Raw genomic sequence first — 22,552 nt, 5'->3', positions numbered from 1 at the left:
TAAAAATAATACAAGGAGAGAGTTATCAGCAACCACTGTTCACAATGCAACATTGCACCAGCTTTAGTCACAAGGCTCACACTGGCCGGTTGGATTGCAACATTTTGATACGTGGTAATTAAACACAGTGGAGAAGAAAAGGCTCAGAAAGACAGAAAGGAATTCATGGTGTTAAAATAGTATGAACAGTAGATATAGTAATAAAATACTGTCTTTTGTTATCATTATGCAGTAATACAATAGCTTAGGTTATTCTTACTATTTTGTCTAATTACTATTAAAATATGCAAGATTTTATCTTACCACTGAGAAGCCAGTGTAGAAAAGATATCAGTGATTTCAGGTTCTTGGAACAGTTTCAGAAGTTCTGGTTCAGATGATAAGTCAGCAAGAATCCTTAACTCAATATGGGAAAAGTCTAGAAAACAGTGTTAAAATGCATCTATTGCTCCAAAATAAAAACATACTTGCATTTTAACCAAACTATCACTAATTAAAATGTAAGCCTGCAGTATTCAATCACTTCCTCACGCCCAAAAAAGACAGATGCCTGTAAGAAGCTCATCCTGAAGATATTATATTCCAGCTATGGATCACAAAGTGTCTCATTCCTTCATTATCTTCATGTGTCAATTAATCTTACTAACTCTGTTTCTAGTGACAAGGCTTAAAGATCACCCACTTCCAAAGCATAATAAGGAATACACATCATATAACAATATTAGTTGATACTAAGAGATTTGACAGCCTTGTAAAATATGTCATCCAAAGGAGAGCAAAAAAAGACATGACAGAACTGTGAATATTAATCTGTATGAGAATAATAATACACACTCTCTTACCTGCTGCTAAAAATGTACACCCTTTTTTTGAAACAAACAATGTTCTTGGAGAAATAGTTACTATGTCCTCTTCTTTTCCTAGAGATGTGACAGACATTTAAATCCCAAAGACCAGTTCAAAAATACTGTGTTGCAAACCATAGGATGTTTTATACCAAACACACATCTAACACCACAGAAATGGCAATATAAGCAATCTAGCAGAGCATCAAGTGCCAGCATCACAATTATTTCACTATATCAGTCATATACAACTTAACCTCTACCATCCTTGCAGTACTGCTTACTTCCTTTCTCAAATCCAAACTCTTCCCTAAACATAAGCTATCAAATATATACAACTAACATTATTCACAGATCACTTAATAAAGGATGCATTCATAAAGAAGAGTCTATAAAAAGAAGTAAAAATATGCATTTTTGCATCTTTGAACATGCCACAGCAATGTGTTAATAACCAAATTCTGAGTTTCAGGTGGAAGGGGAATATAATATTGAGAACATACAGCTGTCATAGGCATCCAAACTGTAATGACAGAAATCCCCAATAATATCATTTAACACTAACGCAAGGTACTAGAAACCAAGTACATCCAGGGAATATCACTTGACATAGTGTAGGGAAGAATGGTGGTTTGAAATGAAACAGACTCTGGTCAGTATAAAAGTGAAGAAAATAGAAAAAAAAGTGTCTTGACACAGGAAAAACTTAGAAATACATTTCTGAGAAGCACATAAGATCATTAACAAAATCTCCAAAGTTTCATGTGCTACAGTTATGCCCAGAACCTCAGGTTTATGCTGCCCCTGCTGACACAGTTTTTTATAGCAACTTTTAAAAAATACCTATAAAACTGAATCATGTAGATAAAATAAAACTATTATCAAAATTTTACATTATCTTCCATAGCGTCCTGTTTAATGACCTTTATTATTTCCAACAGAGGGAGTGAATAGCTGTGAAAGGCAAGGCTTGCCCTTAGCAGAGAACCAAGCACCACAGTGAGCAGCACTGCCCAGCTGTGGCCGCAGGCATTCAAGGAGAATGTATGTTCCAAAGTCTCTCTCTTATATTTGAGTCTGCTACTGTGCATTTCTCTCTTTATCACTTGGCTCATGCTTTTCTAGACTTTACTTTGATTCTCTCTGAACCATCTGCTTTAAATCCACTTCTGTTACCAAAAACAACACTAACTACTGGTGTTTAGATGTGAGTATTATTAAGATGACCCAGCTTAAACATTGACTGAGACAGAGCCTTATGAGCTGAACGCACACAAAATCATCCCTAGGATATTTAAGATGCATAATTTCATCTGGAAAAAGTGAGGGAAACAAAAAAATCCCTAAAAGCTTGTAACTATTTAGATCAGGGCTGAAACACCAAACTTTTTTTCAGGAACAACCAGAAAAAGTAATTGGTTTAACTGCTAATGTATAACAAAGCATTGATCATCTGTTATTTAATGCTGGAGCTATCAGTCTATATAAAAATATAATACCACTCGGTAAAATAATTAGATAAAACTGTCTTTTCATCTTAATAAAAACACAGCTTACCTTTTATGTACTGTTTCTTTGTAATTGTAACTGGATGTTTAGAGATACCTTGAATGTTCTACAAACAGGAAGAATAAAAAGGCTTAGTAAGTGCAAGTTTATGAAAATATGTTTATGAGCAGTTTATTACCAGCATTAGTGATACTAGTGCCAACAAGTTTTTCCCATATAAGAAGTAAGAATAACCACTTTGCCTTTCAAAGGAATCTTCACACTCTGCATCTGCAGACACTTTTGAATATTTGCTCTTCCTTGAAAACTGGAAGCTTCTAAGAACAATTTCTCATTGGCAGCCTTTCCAAAGACTAATCTCTGGATGCACCGTAGAAGATAATTAGTAATCCAATAAAAATAATTTTATTCTTATTTTAACCTGTGTCTTTTAGATATAGTGCATTACTTCTGAGAAAAGAACACATGTGAATCTTGCCTGAAGTCTAAAGGAACTGAATATTCTTCAGCCTCTAGGATTTTTTTCTAGAATCTATTCCTACTTTTTTGAAATGCATGATAAAATAAATATAGAACTCTTTACTGGCTACAGTACATCAGTACAGGTTAAAAAATAGAGCTAATTTTATCAATCAACATGCAGGATGAGGATCAGCAGAAGATTTTTTTTTTAAGATCTGGGTTCATACACCTCTGGTAAAGCATCAAAGATGCACATGACAACTCCTTTCTGTTATTTTGTGTCATTATGACTCTTTATCTAGAAAAGTAACATATGACAAGAGAATGTGTATCAAGCTCTGATCTTGTCATTCCATGTAATTAATTTGCAAATGGTTCAGGAATTAGATGATCATACTAATATTATGTAATACTGGGAATTCAGAGGGTGGGAATAGTGCTTATAATTTCCAAATCAGAATGATAATTTTCTATGCAATTTTCAACTCAAAATTATAATTTTAAACTTGAGGGATGTAACAAGACAGCAAAAGATATTGAAATTTAAAGCAGAAGCAAAAGAACAAAATCCCCAAACCACAACAGTATCATTCCTAGTTTTAGTACCACCCTTAAAGTTGTACAGTTAAAAGTATTAAAGTTGAACACCTGCCACAGCACCATACAGAGAGAGAGATAGGAAACTACCACATAACATACAGAATACTTTCACAGCATGGGTTAAAACTAGGAACACTGCTCTTGGTCCACCAGTACCCAGAATAAACACTTGCCAACTGGAATATTTTATTCTTTAGCTTCTAGAAACATTTAAAAATACCATTGTGGCAATGTTTACTGTAATGTATATTTTAAAATCATATTTTGAAGCAAGTGGTTATTTAATCTGTACATAAAACTAACATTCCTATTGGCAACTATTGATTTCCACCAATAACAAGTTGGGGAGAATCAGTGCCCAGGTATTATTCAGTGTACGAATAATAGGCAGTTTGAGTGGCCATGGAATCTAGTAGATCCTCAGAAATTCAGAAAATTTAGTCCTTTATTATGTACCTGGACATGAATAAAAGTGGGAGCCTAATTTTACACACATTAAAAAAAAGTTAATTCTGACTTACAGAACTATTCTAACAGAGGCTGTAGAGGGCCTTTTCATTTGGCTCTGCACTGGTATTGTGACATGTACTTAGTCAGGCAATTTCCAGCACAAGTAAGAATTGTTTATAGTTACTCTAACTGCTGTTTTTCCTTGTCTCATTAGCTTCAAAATCCTGAACAAACTGAATTTTAAAAAACACAGTATTTCAGGATCTATCTACAATGTAAAAATAAACCACTATATTGCTATCTTGTTTTTATTGCGAGCATCTGTACAAAGTCTGCTTTCAATGCAATTTTAAAAGCGTTACTAATAATTCTGGAAAAGACTAATAAGTAATTACAAGTGCAAAATGTCTTTTCACTTGTAAATTAGTTAACAACTCATAATTTGAATAGATCTTCAGAAAAGAGGTAACTCAAGAAACATGAGAGTTGTAATGCTCATCTTCAAGCTATTGGAATAGTTTAACACATCCCTCTCATCTAATTTTAGATTAACTAATTTTAGGCAAGTTGTTGGCCTAAACTAGCTGTATAGAATCCCTCCATAGCCAGCAAAGACAGGAATCCCAGTGGGTAGTTCAACCTATCTGTATAAGACACATACTGACAAGTCGTCCTAAGGTTCCCCTGGAGGTGATGTATTCTAAGATTTAGATCATCAAATCTGATGAGATAAATTTACTCTACATGTTTAAAGGAATAGAGAAATAAGGAGACAATCTCACAAGAGTCTTCCAAATAGCAAGCTTTCCTCTGCTTGAGTCAGGTGACTGTTTTACAGTATCAGAAGTGGAAAATTAATGTGGCTTAGGCAAATTATTATCACCACCTTGGACTACATAATACAGCCTGTATTTTTGCTTTCATGTGTATATTTCAAGTATTTCTGCAAATCCTTCACAGATCGAATCTGAGATGTGACTGTTCTGCCTTATTGTTAGAAAAGGGTATCCACATTTTGTTAGATGTGACAGAGAAACAAAATTGCCCTCCCTGAAAAATCACATTCCAACAGACAAGAAGGAATACTTGATACAGTGTGGTGGAAAAGCTGGTTGTGGAAGTTAACTATTGTAATACTTCATTGTTTCTGAGTGAGGGGAAAAAAAAATTAGGCTACTCTAGTAGATGGTTAATAAGAAAACCCTAGCATTATTTTTTTAAAAACTAAAAAACATGAAAAAATAACTAAAATAAAATAATTATTTTAATATAAAATAAAAGGCCATAATCCAAAATTAACTTCCAGCAGTTCCAACTGATAGAAGGATAGATGAAGCCAAGGTCCCAGTTTCAATATGTCTGAAAGGCTGTGATGATCAGGGGAGATTTCTAAAGAAAGCAACTGTCACTCCTATCTTCCATAAGGCCAAGAAGGAAGACTCAGAAAACTACAGGCCAATGAGGTTGTCCTCAGTTCCCAGGAAGATGATGGCACAAATAATCCTAGAAAACATCTGCAAACATATTAAAGTTGAATAGACAGTCTGGGGTAGTCAGCATGGATTTAGAATGGGGAAATCGTGTTTAACCAGTGACAGCCTTGTGCAATGCAGTAACCAGCTCTGTGGATGCAGGGAGAGCAGCAGATGTTGTTTACCTTGACTCCAGCAAGGCTTTCAAAACACTCACTCATAAAAGCCTCAGAGAAGCTGCTGAAGTGCAAGTTAGATAAGTGGACAGTGAGGTGGACTGAAACCCGGCTGAACTGCGGGTCCAAAGGGCTTTGGCGAGTGGCACAAAGACCAGCTGGAGGTCAGTCACTACTGGAGCAGCCCAGGGGCAAATAAGGCCCAACACCTCCATCTATGACCTGGATAACAGGACTGATGCAACCTCAGCAAGATGGCAGGCAATCCAAAACCCTGAAGAGTGCCTGACATGTCAGGTAAGCGATTCAGAGGGATCTCAGGCATCTGGAGAAATGGGTTATCCCACAGAGTTCACAGTCTGCAAGGCAGCTTTGCAGAAAATGACCTGTGGATCATGGTGAAGAACAAGTTGAGCATAAACCAGTAATGAGCCTTTGTACCCAGGAAGGCCAACAGCATCCTGGGCTGCATCAGGAAGAACATGACCAGCAGGCCAAGTGACAACAATCCTTGTCCTCTACTCAGAATGCCTGACGGGTGCATGTAAAGAAGACAGAGCCAGGTTCTTCTCACTGATGCCCGATGACAGGACAAGAGGTGACAATCAGAAACCATTACAGGAAATTCCATTAATGTAAGAAAAACTTTCGTACTGTGACAATGGTCAAATACTGGAATAGGCTGCCCAGAGGAGTTCCGAAACCTCCATCCTTGGAGATGTTCAAACCTTCACTAGACAATCTCCAGCAGTCCTGGCAAGGAGACTCAGAACCGATGGACTCTGGATGTCTCTTAAAGCCTCACAAACACAGCTTCAGGCCTTGAAAAAATGATGCTCTAATCCATAAGGAAAGTCACTGTATCCAAGGGGAGTAGAATTATCAATGAAACAATACCTAATCAAAATCAAACAAATAGATAGTTTCCCAGTTGTACGAGTTTCTTCTCAGTCAGTTAGACTCTGTTGAGCTTTCTATTTTGGTATCCAACATTCTACATCTTCATTTGCCATTGATTTTTTATTCCTTCCTAGATTAAAACCAGTATGCTATTTCAGTTCTTTCCAAGGACTACAGTATACAGACATATATTGGATGAACTGCCTTTCAATTCAGAGTAGTTAGACTTCACCTAATCTCAGAGACCAGTGGTGCATTTTAAATATTTCTCACTCTTCATCAAGTAGGGTTGTTGATAATGTTTCCTATAATTCCCTTTTCTGTTTTTTATATGGCATCAGCTAACCCATACATCTCTCTTCCTCTCTATTTACATTTTCAGTAGCATAAACTGCTATTTTGAACAAGTAACCTCCATCAACCCCAGTGACTCTCAGAATAGACATCCATGTCTGTATACAAAGGCATCAATAGCTATATGCATTTTTTTTTTAACTACAAAATGGCTCATTAATCTATAACTACCCAGATCTGCATTTCTAAACCTCTATGGAATATGTCCATCTAAATACCTACAAGCTGCAGGGAGGGGAACAAAGCAACGTAACACGTAGTTACTGAAATAAATAGGAATGTGCAGAGGTGGCTGCTGACTATTCTTTGGGCACTTGATTCTGACTAATTCCCCCACTGTTCTAAGGCCTTACTTAAAAATAAGAATGGAGACAAAACTTACTACTAAAATAAGAGTATCCATTCATAAATGCATACAGGATGGATGTGTCATGAGGGAAGTTAAAAAATAGCCACGAGCTAGACCAAGCAGATATAAGGAAGGAGTTAGACCAGGTAAAGTTATCATGTACATATCCTTTGATGTGGTGACCAAGCCACCTGCTGTTAGCGAGGCACAGTGCCAAACACTAGAGCAAAATAAAGGAATTAATTATTGTTTTACAGTGGGTACCAGTGCAAACAAATAGCAAAAACTAGTTGCATTTCTTGTAAGCAATAAAATTTACTGGGACTGTGATCTTGTTAGATTTAATTACTCTAATAGATGCTGCTTCAGGAAACCAATTATTTCCTCATACTTGAGAAATACACTGATTTTCTTTTCCATTTGAAAAAAGTTCAGAGCAGCAAAATTCTACTTTCTATCATGGAATGTAGCACTCCAGCAAAAATTGAAGCATTATAAGTCGAAAGTTTCTGCAGTTCTCTTAGCAACTTCTTCTCCAGAAAGTTTATTAGAATAATTAGGCCACAACTATTCTCTTTGAATAGTTTCTTTGAACATGAACTCAGCTCTACACAATGAAACATGAAGTAAGCTTTTTAATCCATGGCATCTGTTTGATGACTAGCATTGTAATACTTTTGGAGCAGAAGTAAGACTTTGGTCTGTAAGACCAGACTTCATTACAATGCTAATAGATACGTAGATGACAAGTCCTTTGAGCTTTATATTCTAAATTTCGAATTACTTTTTAATTTTTTTAATTTTTGTTATTCTTTACTTTTCCCTCTGGTTTATTTGCTTCTTCAAAATTATCTCACTCCTTCTCCTTCGTTTTCAGTTGTCTTTTCTTGCTCTACATGGGACCACACCTACCGATAAACTGTGCTCTCACACCTCATTTGATCAGTTTGAGAAGAAAGGTAAGCACAGGTTCAGTGAGCTACTTCCTTAACAATCAACACTCCACTTGCTCCGTTGCTAAAGGCCAAAGCCATTGTAGAACTAGCAAGGAAAACTTTACCCTGCCCAGAAGAGCATTTTTTGCAATGCAGAACAAGAAGACTGAATCCTGAGGGCACTCACAACATCAAATTCACTCAATTTATCTGGCATCTGCAAAGCTGGAGGCGACTCACTCATGAGAAATTACACAGAAAGAATAATTTTTAAAAAACTTTGGGAAAATTGCCGCATTTAATTGTTGCACATAGCAGCATTAACTTATACTTGTAAAGGAATAAACAGTTATTTTCTGTGACTTCTATATGAAACACAATTTCAAGACAGTCTGGAGACATAATTCTCAAAATATGGCACGCATCTCAATAAACAGAGAAAATAGGAAAATGAACAAGGTCACCATACCAATGCCAGCCTGGTATGGACATGCACATGCATTCCTTCGGAAATCTTGACTTGTCTGCAATTGCCACCTAGTGGCTTGTGGAAAACTAAGGACATCTGTTTTCCTTGTCAAAAACCACAGAACCATATAGACTTCTGGAGAAGGTTTCCCTCATTTTTGGTACTTGTTTCTACTTTTCAGCCCAGAACAATCAATCAAGGGTAAGGCACTCCCCTCTTGCGTTACCCAGCAGCAAAGAATTATCAAGGTTTTAGACATCAGACAAGTGGGAAACTTAGAGGTAAATCATCCTATTCCCACAAGTTTAATCAGCTTTGAAAGATGTGAATACAGGGAAAGGAAAAAAGAGCAACCAAAATTAATGACTTCTTACTTCAGAGAGTAGGCCATATTCTGCCATATTCCCTGCAATTTAGACCTGGCAATGATCTCAGCTAATAAAGATACAGCAGCACATGAAAAAGGTTTTGATGAGTGATTTTTAAAATGAAAAGAAAATTATTTTACTCACTGATTTGAGTAAAATCTCTGTGTTCTGTGACAAATATTTTGTCAAATCATGGGTTCAGCCCAGATTCTTGGCAACATACTGACAGATTACTCACCTTTGCATAGTAAGCAAGGGAGTTTGTATAGACACAGCTCTTTGCATCTTTCAGGAGAAAAAGACTGCTTTTATTTCCCATAAATAAACTGACTACATTTTATTACTTATTTAATTTCATTTTCCTGAAAGAAAATTATACACAGAATACTCACTCTGTTACACTAAAATTCATTAATATGGGAAGATCAAACTCTGGGATGAACTCCAAGGAGATATGATTTGGTTTTGGTGAAATAAAACCATTGCTAAGGCATTGAGATAACGACCCTTTGAGTGGCAGCTGGAGCTAGTAAATATTGTATAGCTGTAGATTAGCTGCATATTATATAGTTTTTTAATTAAACAGTGTCAAGGCAATATTGTCCAAAGGTAAAAATACCAGACCTCTAACCACACAAAAAATTACAAGAGTTCCAGGCTGTAGGAATTTGCTGTTAAAAGAAAAGATGTAACAGTTGTTTTACAAAAAGAGTAAAATTTAACATCTCAAACAAGATTGTTCCACATACTGAGGAATTTACTCAGCATATGTTAGCAGGAAATTCCTCTTGTAAGGCTGTGAACAGGAAGCTAGTTGCAGGAGTTAAAAGAAACCTAAATAAGTAATGTCTCTTTCGATCACAGTGAGGAAAGGACAGTTCCTGGCTTTACAGAGGTGGTCCTTATACTGTAAGTTCCCGAGAGTCAGAGCCAGCAGATGATCATTCTGGAACAGGAGAACTAAGGACAACAAGGCCACGTGGCAGTCAGCACGATGACCTGTGTCCTATTCTGTCTCTCTTCAGCAACCCTTATACGAACCACTAATTTTTTTCCACTGTTGTTCCCAACTTGAGAGAGCACCTCCAAAACTGCACAAAGTTTCCTGAGGCTTTATGAAAGATTGCTGAGGAAATAAAGAATTGGCAAATTTTCCACTTCTTGGCACAGAAACAAAAATTGTCAGCAGAGAAGGATGAATACAATAGCAATGTAGAGCTACTGAGATAATTTTCTGTATTTCCTTGGAATGCCAATGACAAAGCTTTAGAAAATCATTACTGTGTGAAAACTGGACTATCCAAGAAGTCTCTTTTAATCTACCTAACTTCTGATCTTCTCCTATAAACCATTTCTTTTTATCTTTCTGCATTTCTGTCCCCTTCATTTTTGTCTTGTCAGACCTCTCAGATCTTTTCATTTTTTCTGAGACACGAATTGGAAGAAGATTGTACAGTAGAATATTACATAGCAAAATAAACTATTTAAATGCTTTTGCTATGTTAAAACATAATGAAATCTATGCTGACATCAGAGTTAAGACTGTATTTTGTCCTTGCAAAAAGGAATTCAGATATTAGAGAAATATAGCAACACTTCTCCCTTTTGAGAGCTTGTAAGACAAGACATAATTCGTGTGTCTGAGATTTTTATTTTAACTGTCCTGTCAGAACATAAGTCTCCAAGCTCTGAGTAGTTCCTAAAGTGTATACCTCGAACAACTCCCTCGAATGGAGTAATTCATATGAAAAACAAAAAAAATCTTCAGGCAGAATTTCTCAAATATTAATCAATTCACAAGACGTTCCAACAGAAAACTTAAAAACAAATAGACACACAGATATTTAATATAAGGATCACATATATATTTGTGCATATTGCTGAATATTCAATTTGAGCTACTGCCTTATGAATGAGGACAGTAAAATTTACCTCAGTAGGACATGGGCTCCATGAAACTCCTCAGAGCTTACAGAGGTATAGTGATTCTGACCAGTGGAAACATCAGGGCATGCTGCATATACCAACCTCAGGCATAAGAAAAGTGCCCAGCCAGGAGTTGAAATGTGAATAGATAAACAGTAGCAGAACAAAGATTGTGACAGACTATGAGGGAATGGCACCAATTGTTTCCTGTAACCTAAGCACCATGCTAATATTGCTCTTAAACTATTCTCAAATTACATGGAATCAGACTTAATAAAATTCTAAGAAACACAACAAAGTGCGTAGATTAACTTACGTAACAGAATACTTCAAGTAATAGATATTACTATAATTACTTCACTTTAAAACACCTTTGAATTTGTAAGGTCGTGAAAGCTACAAAAAACAAGTTTTTTAGCAAAGATGATACTAATTTTGATTCTTCTTAGCTCTGTGCTCCAATCATATTAATATTATGGAGAAAAATAACCTGGCAGTAGCACTAGTATTCCAAGATGAATTTCTAAAACATGATCATAGCTTTGGCTTTTACCTGTAGCATTCCCAAAACATTGCTGGCAAAGGCCATTTAAAGGATAAAATAAATCAGCATATAATCAACAACCTTAACAATGCCCACTTATAGCAGTAAATGCTCAAGTGCTGACAATTTAATTTATACATATAGGATTGAAATATATCATCTTCTAATTTTAAAGAAACAAGTGGAAGTATGCAGTGCTGTCATCTCTCTAGCATAGGAAAATTTTAGAGGAACTTTTTTTCTCCCATTTCTACAAATTTAAGCTTCTCTGAGAATTTCTTTTGCCAGAAACTAAAGGACAGTTGTGGAGGCCAGCAAGCCCACGGTACAAGGAACTAAGAGAGTCAGCTGGTGAGACAGTCCCTGGTACCAGAGAACCCTCCCTAGGGTAGGGTGACCAGAAAGGCTTCTCTCAGAATGCTTTGCCCTGCTGCGGTAATATACCCCAGTTCTGCTCCCTTGGTTGGCTCGTGAGCCTCTCCGCCCCCTTGTTACCTTATTTGTCCCACGCCATAGAAAGTCCTCCACTCCAGGTTCCCCCCACTGGTCTTTGCCCCTGGAATCCTTCACAGTGTGGAAGCAATAAACTGCTCCTGTGGAACTCTATGCAAAGCCCCTTCCTGCCTCTTTGCCGCTGACCCGTATTACTGAAGCTGTGCGTGCGTTTGTGTGCGCGTGTGGGTGTGTGCGGCTGATGCTGCTGAGCGCCTTCGCTTTGGAGACACTTCTGGAAGATCGCAGCACCTCGTGCTCCGGCACAGAAGCTGCAGAGCCCGGGATAGCAATAGACAGTGAAGGAGGATTTCAGCCTCCATAGCCAATATTTCATAATGTGCTAAAACTGATTTGGCCAATATTTTTCCAAGTTGTATAGAATCTTTCATTTTTGAACTGTCAATTTTAATTGCTCTGTTTGTTTCTGTGCTTATGTTTAGCTTGTAGAAGAAAAAATGACAGACTATCTTACCCTGCATAAATAAAATGCAAGTATATTTTATGCTATTACTGCAAAGAAGCAGATTTATACTGTCTGCACATTACCTTTCTTTAAATAACACACAGAACAATTATAAAGATAATCCGAAACAGAAGAGGACAGGATTGAACTGCTTGTTTCTACAAAATTACAGCCCAGATGATGCTACAAGCTTTACTGAGCCAAATTATGCTATAAAATTTTGTCCATGTATTGGATACACCACACTCACCATGAGATAAATTAATCTATACAAATCAGGAGCATTACAAGAGAGAATGCCAAAGATGTGCATATATCATAGAAAAGGACACTGTAGTCCAGATGCTGGGAGAACAAGGGTCTGTAATGAAGAAACCTTGTTTCTGCATTTGGGTAATAAATCAACACAATGATGTTCTAGAGCATCAGATATGAGTGTTATGATATGACCAACAGTGACCTTCTATACTACAGCTGTCACACTAGTACCTAAGAACTTTCTATTGCAATGTTAAGGTAGTGTAAAATTTCATCCTGAAAATGTAATTGGACCAAAGTCTTGTCAACATGCCCATTCAGTCATTTTAAAGTACAATTTTCCTGTCACAAAACAAACTGTGATGAGTGAGGAAGAGGAAATAGAGAACTTCTGTCTCCAACACTGTAAATACAGTTTCTTGAAGCCTTCACTAAGATTACTTTTAAAAAAACTAAGCAACAACAAAAGAGACTATAAAAACATCATGACTCTACTCATAAAATGAGATACTATTTTAGCGCTATTAGTGCAGTCATAATCACCATATGACTCAAGAGTGTTTATTGGAATAAACATACTGAAAAGAAATATGGCACAAAAATATGTTCTGAATGCAAAAAATACTCAGAGAACACCAACCAACCACAACAATCAGCATGCATACTCTGGCTTTCTCTAACTGCACGTCAACTCATCTGAGTGACAGGGGTTTGTACTGACTAGAAAATACAACATTAAATTGCTTTAATTCAAAGGCCCAAGAAAGCACAGACACATTCTCATATCTGTTAAGATAATCTACCCTTATTTTAAGCAAAGCCCACATTAGCCTAGATGATATTATAGAAGACTTTGGACTATATATATATATATTTGTATATTTGGACAATTTATATAGAAGACTTTTTACATGAACCTGTGATGTGTCTGACGTGTCTCTATCCCCAGTGCTTTCCAATAAACATACGTAAAAAAAAAATAGCTAACACATTCCAAGACCAATGAAAATGTAAGGCCCATACCATTTGTCCATCTTAAGTAAATATTCTTCTCAGTTGGACAAAGTATGAACAAGTTTACAAAAATCTTACTCTTAGCAGTGCAGTTGCAAAAGCAGCCAAGGCCTTGGCTCATTTCAGGGGAGGGGGTTAAAGAAAAAAAGCAAAATGCAGTCATATCCCTGTTCCTAGACTTGGTGTCTGGCTCCTCACATTGCATCAGCCTCTGCCAAACCTTCTAAAAGCTGTGAAAGAAAGGGGCAGGGATAAAACAAGACACTGTAGAATCTCATCACAATTGAAACACCTTGTAGAACATTTCTGCTGGAATCTGAGTACAGACTTCAAACTTGCAGAAAGAATATTTGCAGTATCACACATCAGCCTGTAGCCTTAATGAGGCCTTGGACAAAATGCCTGAAATTTGAGAGCTGTCACAACGGCTTCGGTAGCACGATTCTGTCAGACCACCCTGCTAGGAGTGAGCATGTGGGGATGTCAAAATGTAAAACCTATTGGGATTCTGCTACAAAAGGGAGATAAACAGGCAGGATCTCATCCACACTGTCCAGAAACAATCCCAAAACTACCTCAAAACCACATTTCCATTTTACCTCAGAGAAAACTAGTCTATTCACTCCACAAAACATAGCCCAGAGGGGAAATAACACAGTTACAGTATGGATAATCAGAAATACTGGTTTGCTAAGTTAATTGAGAGAACAGACTTATTTTGGATGGCAGTTGCTCAGAGGGGCCTCTACTTCAAGGGATTGTCTCTCCCCTTAGAATAAAAACCAGATGGGTAAATTCATTATTCATATTCCAAACACTACTTGCAACACACATTTTCTAACAAACAAGCATGTAATTCTCTATTGTGCATTCACCACCAGAAAATCTTATATCTGTTGAAGAGACTGAGATACATTCAATATTTCAGGTTCTTTATGATCCTTCCTTAAGCATGTTAACATTCAATATGCCCTAATTAGTTTCCCTTTCAAACTACATTCCTGATTTCCAAACTATAGGCTAACATGCTTCTTTGACTGATAGGTTAAATTATTTTATTTCTTTGCCGTTTTTGACAAGCTGTAAAAGCATTTTTCCTGAGGACAAATAGGAATGCTTTTTTATTTTTTTCCACTTGCTCCAAGAAGGTGAAAATTTTTATTTATCTTCAGCATAACTTTTTGTTACTAAAAGGAAGGAAATGCTCCCTAAAGGCCACCACTTTATGCTTTTTAGTTTAATGATACAAACATCTTCTGAAGTAGAGAAGCATAAACTCATTAGCAGCATTTCAGTTCTCCCTGCTGCAGAAGCCTGGAGGAAAGAAATCTTAATACAGAATATCTGATTCTAGCACTGAAATTTACATCTTAAACCAAATTGTAACATCTAATTGTATGCAATCTTTACATCTCAAGTTAGGATTTCTCTCTTTTCATTCTGAAAGGGGCTTGATCTTAATTGGGTTTAAGCTTTTCCACTCATGTCTTGACTTATTTCTGCTTTAAAATATGAGAGGCTGAAAAAATGTATTTCCAGGTGGGTTTGGAGAACATAAACAAGCTTTTATGAAGGTCATAAATATATCTAATAGGAAAGTTATCTATGAGCAATATAAAAAAGAGAATCCTAATGTAGACAAGACTAATATATTTATACAAAAGCTATTTGAAAATAACATATTCAAATATTAAACCTAATTAAATTCCCCTAATAGTCATAAGCAATCCATCATAGAGAAAAAAAACAACTACCCTATGGATACATTATAAAATAATTTGCAGGGTTTATATTTACTTCTATGTTTCAGATACTCAGGTTCTCCAAGAGCAGCAAATAGACACCTACAATGCAATCACTGGGGACTGCAAGATCAAATGTATCCCTGTTTAACAATAATACATTAACACTGTTATTTGTGAAAAACATATGATTTATACAGCACACATATCGTAGAAGAAGCAGCCAAATGAGAAGAAATGAAGTGCACAGTTAAACTAAAGTAGATGAACACATGGAGAGCCACTGAAGTAAAGTGCTGCTAAGAAACCCCCTCTAAGTTGCTACAACATAAAAGTCATAAAAATTCATGTGAATAAACTTATCTATTGAGAAAAACCCACATAAAGCCAAAAATATACATCATCTGTATATCAAATGTGGAACTGTCTGAAAGAAGATGACAGTAGAGTTTATCTGAAAAAGAAATACTGCTCTGTATCTAATGTTTAGTCATTTCCCCTCAAACCTGTAAGTAAATCCCTCCTGGACTCCATTAAATGCCTTAAAGGAAAGAGGACAGATAGATCCATTACCTTTACAAAACAAAAGAAAGAAAAAGAAACCTTTGTTTGGAATCCCATCTCTCAGAAGCACTGTAGAATATGGGATGTTTTTCCATTTGAATTCTCACAGTATCTGATTCACGCTTATCTTTTGCTTTAATCCCTTGTTAAAGCATTTTAAAACAGTTAAAAATAAACTACCTCAGCAAAAATTCAGCTAAAATTTGACATAATATCATAGTAACTGCAAAAATATCTCCAATATTTATGATTTCTGGCAAGAATCTTCCCAATCCTTTAACACTTAGCAAAGTGACTGGGCACTGCAGTGTATCTTCTATATCAATAAGTGATTCAGAAACAGATGGTATAAGTTCCATAAACATTTCAAACAAAAAAAGCCATGCCAATGTTTTTCCTTAGAAGGAAAAGGCAGCCTTAGGCAGCCCTGGATGCTATCTTTAGCAGCATTATTTTGAAGAAAATCAACTTCTAAGAAAAATAGATTCATGTCCTTTTCATTATGATGGGCCAAAGATCACTTTGTGTTGTATGTGGTTGTTCAAGACAGCTGTCTGTTCAGCTCTGACTTGGAAATGCCTGAGCATCACATCAGAGACTTCAGCAAACTGTGACCTTCATGATCATCTTTTCCATTTTCCCATCACTTTCTCCCATCTGGTTGCATGAGAAGAGAAAGCAGCAGTAACACTTCCCCATTGTGTTGTTAATTCAGAATCCTAAACACTGATTTTTGTTCAACAAAAGAGCACAAGCACTTCCTATAAATTGTTTGATGACAAACTGTAAGGGAATATGGACCATGAGGGTAGAAAGATGTAAATGAAACCTGAACTGTGAAGACAGGTGAAGGAAGAGCTAAGGAAGTCACCAGTATGGTGAGGGTGAGAACTCCCAGGATGGGTTTCTGTCAGAACTCCGACGTCATCACTCCAGGCAGGACTTGCCAGGAACCACACGAGCCCATGCATGCAAAGTGGTCACAGCTGTTAAAGTTTACATCTCTGCTCCCACACAGAGCTGTGGAAGACCGTGGACTTTCTCCCAAGATTGCAGAAAGCTCCTAATGCCATTTGTACCCACAAAGCTAAAGGCTGGGTCCTGCACAGAGATAAACAGTACCCAAATCTGCACGGATAACAAATGACAACACTTTGGGGCACAAGTTAAAGGGACAAGGACCTCACAGATTCCCTCTAGCCTTCATGAGCCAAGTCCCATCTCTGCATCTGCTCCCAGTCATCCCAGGGCCAGAGGCCAGGTCTTTACTAGAAAAGGCCATGATTAAACCAAACAGAAACTTTCCCCAGTCAGGCAGTCACTACTTTTCTTCTGCTGTTCTCTCACCTACGCCTTGAGCCCCTGGAGCTCTGCAGCCCCATCTCCTCTCACACCAGGTCCTGCACTCTCATCCATGCAGCCATGGGCTGTGACAGAGGGGAACACAAAGGTCTCACCAGTCAGTACAGCCAAAGCACAGCGTGCATCACAAACACCAAGAGAAAAGGAATCATAGAATACATTCAAATATGTCCTTAAAAGACCATTTTGTGGGGGAGAAAAAAAAAAAAAAGATAACCCAAGCCCTCAGCAGTCCAGAATATCAAATAAAACACATTTCAAGCACAAGCATGTACATGGAGATCATTATAGTCAAAGACATGAGAGGAAGCACAGAGCCCAAATGTCACAGTCATATAAGCAAGACTTCCAGAGCACCAGCATTGCCAGCTGAGCCCTTTATTGCTATGAGGCCTGAAGCCAAATTCCAGAAGAAGAGAGCGTCCCTTTTTTCTGTAACACCCACCTTCCAGGGCTCACTGATCCTTTAGAAGGAGTGGTTCATGAACACCAGGAATACATGACAAGGAAGTATTGAGGGTACATGCATTGCTCACAACTGTATTCCTCTACTTCAGGTAATAATGTTAATTCTGATCCACAGATAACACAAAATATTTGTAAGAACATATGTCCTAGAGTAAAATACCCATTTAATAAGCTTTTTCTGTCCATTTAGATACAATACAGCAACTGCTAGACTTGCATGAAAACAAAGATTTCCTGTGTTAAAAAATTACATATTTTGTTCAAGTAATATTAATTTTTCATTTCAATTAAAATGCAAATCTTCCAATAAGCTCACTTACAGGATGTTTGGATGAAAGTCTGCCAGTCACAGTTCCTGTTTGATTCCAAGTAGAGGAAATAAATCCCTTTAATCAAGTAAAATAAAAAACAACAAAAAAATGAAGACACACTGCTAAATTTTATTTAATATAAGTATCAAAATTAAGTAACAGAAATAAAAGTAATAAAAATTCACTGCAATCAAAACAAGAAAATAAAAAAGAAATACTTTTAAAATTACCATGTATAAAAGTTCTTAAACTGTAAACACTGCAATCACCTCACATCTTTTTAGGGCTTTACAAGCTACTGTATATATTTCTACCTTTTTCATGCATGTTCGCAGTCCATCCACATAAGTTGATTTCATCTTATGAACCTAAAATACAAAAAATTTAAGATAGATGTTTATTTATAAAAATAAGGAATTTTTCAAATTAAAGATCCTAATTTCCAAATGCATCTTGTTTGTAGACTTTTCTTTTTTAAAGACAGTTTATCCTAGGAAATAATGGATTTATACTCACTAATAGCTTAACCTATTCACATAAGTTAGGTAAGTGCTTGGTTATAACCTAAAGCCGGGGCTTTGCAGATACTATTAAATGAACTATTGGAATTTATTATTTTACATCTTATATCTCCAGCTCAATAAAGTACATGCAAACAAACACACACAAAAAACCACAAACAAATTATAAAAAAAAAAAAAATCTGAACCAAACACAAACCCACACTTTTAAACTTTTTTTTTATTTTTTTTAAATTCTTGGAAGCTCATTCACTGAAAATGTCAAGATTAAGTGTGGGAGCAGACTAACTAGTTCGTTTTGGATTTTCAGGTGGCTTGTCACCCCAAAATCCCCTACAAACAGTTATCTCCTTCACTTTATGCAAAGCATTTCTTCAGAACTCAACAAATAAATGTTTTGCTCTAAATATGCTTTATAGCACTACACAAATTTAACAGTATTAATTATTAAGAGAACACAAATTTAACAGAATTAACATTATTACCTGAAGTTTTCCAATTGTTTTTGCAACCAAGTTGTTTGCTAGCTATAATCTAGCATAGTGCAAAACAACTATAAACATTTAAATTTAAAACTCTTAAGAATACTGACTACAAATTAGTATTTGAATGAATTTTCACTAGAGCCAACTTATTTATTTGTTTAACTATGAATATGTTATCTGCCTTGCTAAATTTTGCTTCAGTGCAGCTACACTTTGTGAAAAAATATCAGCTCACCTGGCGGTATTCTAAAATTATCTTAGGCAAAGGGTGAAGATCTTGCAATTTATTTAGCTGCAAAATCAAGAATGTGAATTATTGACATACTTTTCTTTAAGTTATATTATTAAACAAACCTTAACAGAATACATTTCGGAGGAAGAAATTTTCTTGACAAGCTGAATGGACAAAATACTGGCTGATGGATGATGTCCTACAAGCAATCCCACCCCAGGCCCAAGGAAGCCTCCTTTCATTCCTGCCTTCTTTAGGAAGGCTGGAGATTACTCCTCCCCATTTCATTTTCACTCCTGTCCCAGACAGGGACAAAAAGACTCAGACACAAAAACTTTTTCACAGAAACTTTGAAAATACTGGGGTGTGATGTGTGTGTTATTTATGGCCTTTTGTTTATTTTTTGTGCTATTCAGCATTAATGCAAGAGAGAACACAATAGAAGTAGACAAAATAATACATATATACACACATACATATTTATACACACACAATCCAAGAGGAGAATTTCTCCTGTTCATGCTTTAATAAAAGTTCCAGGAAAACTTCAAGAGAAATTGAAATTGTCAAATTAAAAACCAATAAAATAGAGCATATTTATGATTACTTTGATTGGAAACTGCCAAAAATTCTGTTGAGAAAAAGAATTAAGTTATTAAAATAGAGATTGGATATTTATAGGTACAACAAATAAATACCTGGAACTACAATAGTACAGGGTGAAAAACAGATACAACTACACTACAATGTATCTTTAAAAGCATAAGGGTTTTTTTCTTGCTACCAGGGAGAAACAACATCTTAAGATTAATTGTCTACTATTTATCTCCTGGAAGGCTTCATCCTACCTTTCTCTAAATAACCAAGTCTCAGCAGTTGTTGGAAAGCGAGTACTGGACTACATAAAAGTATTGGTTTGATTACAGCAACAAATCTTACGTCCCCACAAAAAGATGACATTAATTCTATTTCACTGATCCCTCCCATTTCCCAAGGCTCTCTGTCACTCTCCAAGATTACATGTTTGATCTATGAAACCTCCTTCTCCTTGAGTAGTGTGTGGATTTAATGGTTATACTGTTGAGGTTACTGGAGATCATATTTGGTAGTTCAGACACTTGACTGAAAAGTGGAATTTCCTCCTTGAGAGATAAATGTTAACCCTTCTACCTTCCCCAAAGACATTCATGTTCAGCAATGAGTTGAGCACTTTACTCTAACTCCTGTGTAAACTGGAGCAATACAGTTGTGGCACCAAATCAGAAACAGGTGCAGCTGCATAGAGGCTTTTTCTCTTCTAAAAAGAATCTCCATTGCTATTATTATATAACAAAATGATTTTTTTTTTTAAATGATCTGACAAGGGGAGCAAGAGCACCCCCAGTCAGTTTGCAGATGACACCAAATTGGATGGAAGAGTTGATCTGCTGGAGGGCAGGAAGGCTCCACAGAGGGATCTGGACAGGCTGGATCAGTGGGCCCAATGGTCTGAGGTTCAACAAGGCCAAGTGCCAGGTCCTGCCCCTGGGTCACAACAACCCCTGCAGTGCTACAGGCTGGGGCAGAGTGGCTGGAAAGGGCACGGTGGAAAAGGACCTGGGGGTGCTGGTTGAGAGTGGCTGAACATGAACCAGGTGTGCCCAGGTAGCCAAGAAGGCCAAGGGCACCTGGCCTGGATCAGCAATAGTGTGTCCAGCAGGACCAGGGCAGTGACCATCACCCTGTACTCAGAACTGAGTACTGTGTTCTGTTTTGGACCCCTCATTTCAAAAGGGAGATTGAGATGCTGGAGTGAGTCCAGAGAAGGACAACAGAGCTGGAAAAGGGTCTGGAGCACAAGGCTGATGAGGAACAATTGAAGGAGCTGGGGATGTTTAGCCTGGAGAAAAGGAGGCTCAAGGGGAGACCTTCATTAGCTGCTTTGTTTCTCCCCATCATACAGGGCAACTTTCTTTTCTGGCACAAGTAATTGTAGCACAAATAGTACAATACAAAAATAAATCAAGATCATTAGGAAAACTTAAGATAAATTCCAATTTCACTGGAATACAACTCAGAAGCCTTGCTAAATCATGCAGCTGGTTTTAAAACCCTTCCCCGTCTCACCACAACTTCTGAGGTGGATACAAGTTGCTGTATTTCAGTTCTGTGAAGTTTCTCACACAGCATATGCAGCTTTAACTTATCAAATAGTACCTACAGTAAGACAATAAATCTTTCAGTGTTTCAAGTGTTAAAATAGAAAGAAAAATTATTGGGTGCTTGAACTTACACAGAAAACAAATTTCAAGGTAAATAGAGTATACTGTAGCAAAGAGAACTAACACAGTATTATAAAGACCAGATCTTTATTTTTGAGCTACTAAAACAGTAATATATTTACTAAAAATAAATACAGAATTTATGTAAATACATTCAAATACAGATTATTCAACATTGTCATATTCATGAAAAACTGATAGGTCCTTCATTAACATCGGAAAATAAGATAATATAGAAGGAAATCATTCAGAAGTTGTAAGGATACATATACTTAACAGTTCTTCGGTATCAGTAAATTTATAGAACTTACACCTCCTCAAGTAGAAATAGTACAAATATTACCTCTCGGAGCTGACAACTGCTGGTCAAAAGGAATCGTTCTCCAGCAACCTCATGAGCTTCCTGTTCAAGCTCTTTGAGCCGCAACTATAAATTAGGACATCAAAATTATTCTGTTCATATTATTATTTTCTTCAATATCTGCTACTTCTAAGGTTAATGAGAATATTGGACCTTTATTCAGAAATGGAGTACTTGATACTGTGTCATCATTGCTGGCTAACAACATTTGGTTGAATAGATTGCTTATATACTCCTTCATTTTTATTTCTTCATGATCTGGGAAGGGGATTTATTGTAGTAAGAAGTACCGACATTTGTGGTCAAAGAATTTAGGTTACTGAAGCCTATAGAGATCTGTGAGAAGCAGAGCTATACAAATTATTCTGATAAATTAGCAATCTATCGGACCACTATGATTAACTAATCAATTTTTATGTTACAAAGTGGGATTCTCTTGTAGCTATTTTTATCAAAGAACACTCATTTAAAGAGTGTATTGTTCACAAAAAGAGGGAGAGAACTCTATCACTTCTCAGGAAGACAGTTACTGGAAACTGTAGGTTCAGAAAGAGTCATTACCATTTTTACTCTACAACACATAACCCAAAAGGACCTGTGCATTTTGCACTGCAATTTCAGTTCTGCAGCAAGGCTGATGAAGCAAATGTGTCATT

The 22,552-nt window shown here is 36.6% G+C and overlaps 1 protein-coding gene across 1 annotated transcript in view; it reads right to left on the bottom strand.

Moving 5' to 3' along the window:
- POLN (DNA polymerase nu) overlaps positions 1-22,552 on the bottom strand; it is a 99,337-nt gene that overhangs the window by 52,803 nt on the left and 23,982 nt on the right. The window contains exons 11-18 of the mRNA XM_042053377.1: positions 21,879-21,962; positions 21,381-21,470; positions 19,278-19,334; positions 18,351-18,404; positions 18,046-18,111; positions 2,403-2,460; positions 843-920; positions 304-418 (exon numbers count right to left, since the gene is read on the bottom strand). Coding sequence (XP_041909311.1) covers positions 304-418; positions 843-920; positions 2,403-2,460; positions 18,046-18,111; positions 18,351-18,404; positions 19,278-19,334; positions 21,381-21,470; positions 21,879-21,962 — 602 coding nt within the window. The remainder of the gene's footprint in view (positions 1-303; positions 419-842; positions 921-2,402; positions 2,461-18,045; positions 18,112-18,350; positions 18,405-19,277; positions 19,335-21,380; positions 21,471-21,878; positions 21,963-22,552) is intronic.

This window comes from Corvus kubaryi, unplaced genomic scaffold, assembly GCF_017639235.1.
Source record: "Corvus kubaryi isolate FWS band 111438036 unplaced genomic scaffold, C.kubaryi_AGA036_p1.0 split1-131, whole genome shotgun sequence".
Taxonomy (NCBI): Eukaryota; Metazoa; Chordata; class Aves; order Passeriformes; family Corvidae; genus Corvus; species Corvus kubaryi.
Note: the sequence above shows the minus strand (reverse complement) of the source record. Positions and strands in the feature narration are given on the sequence as shown.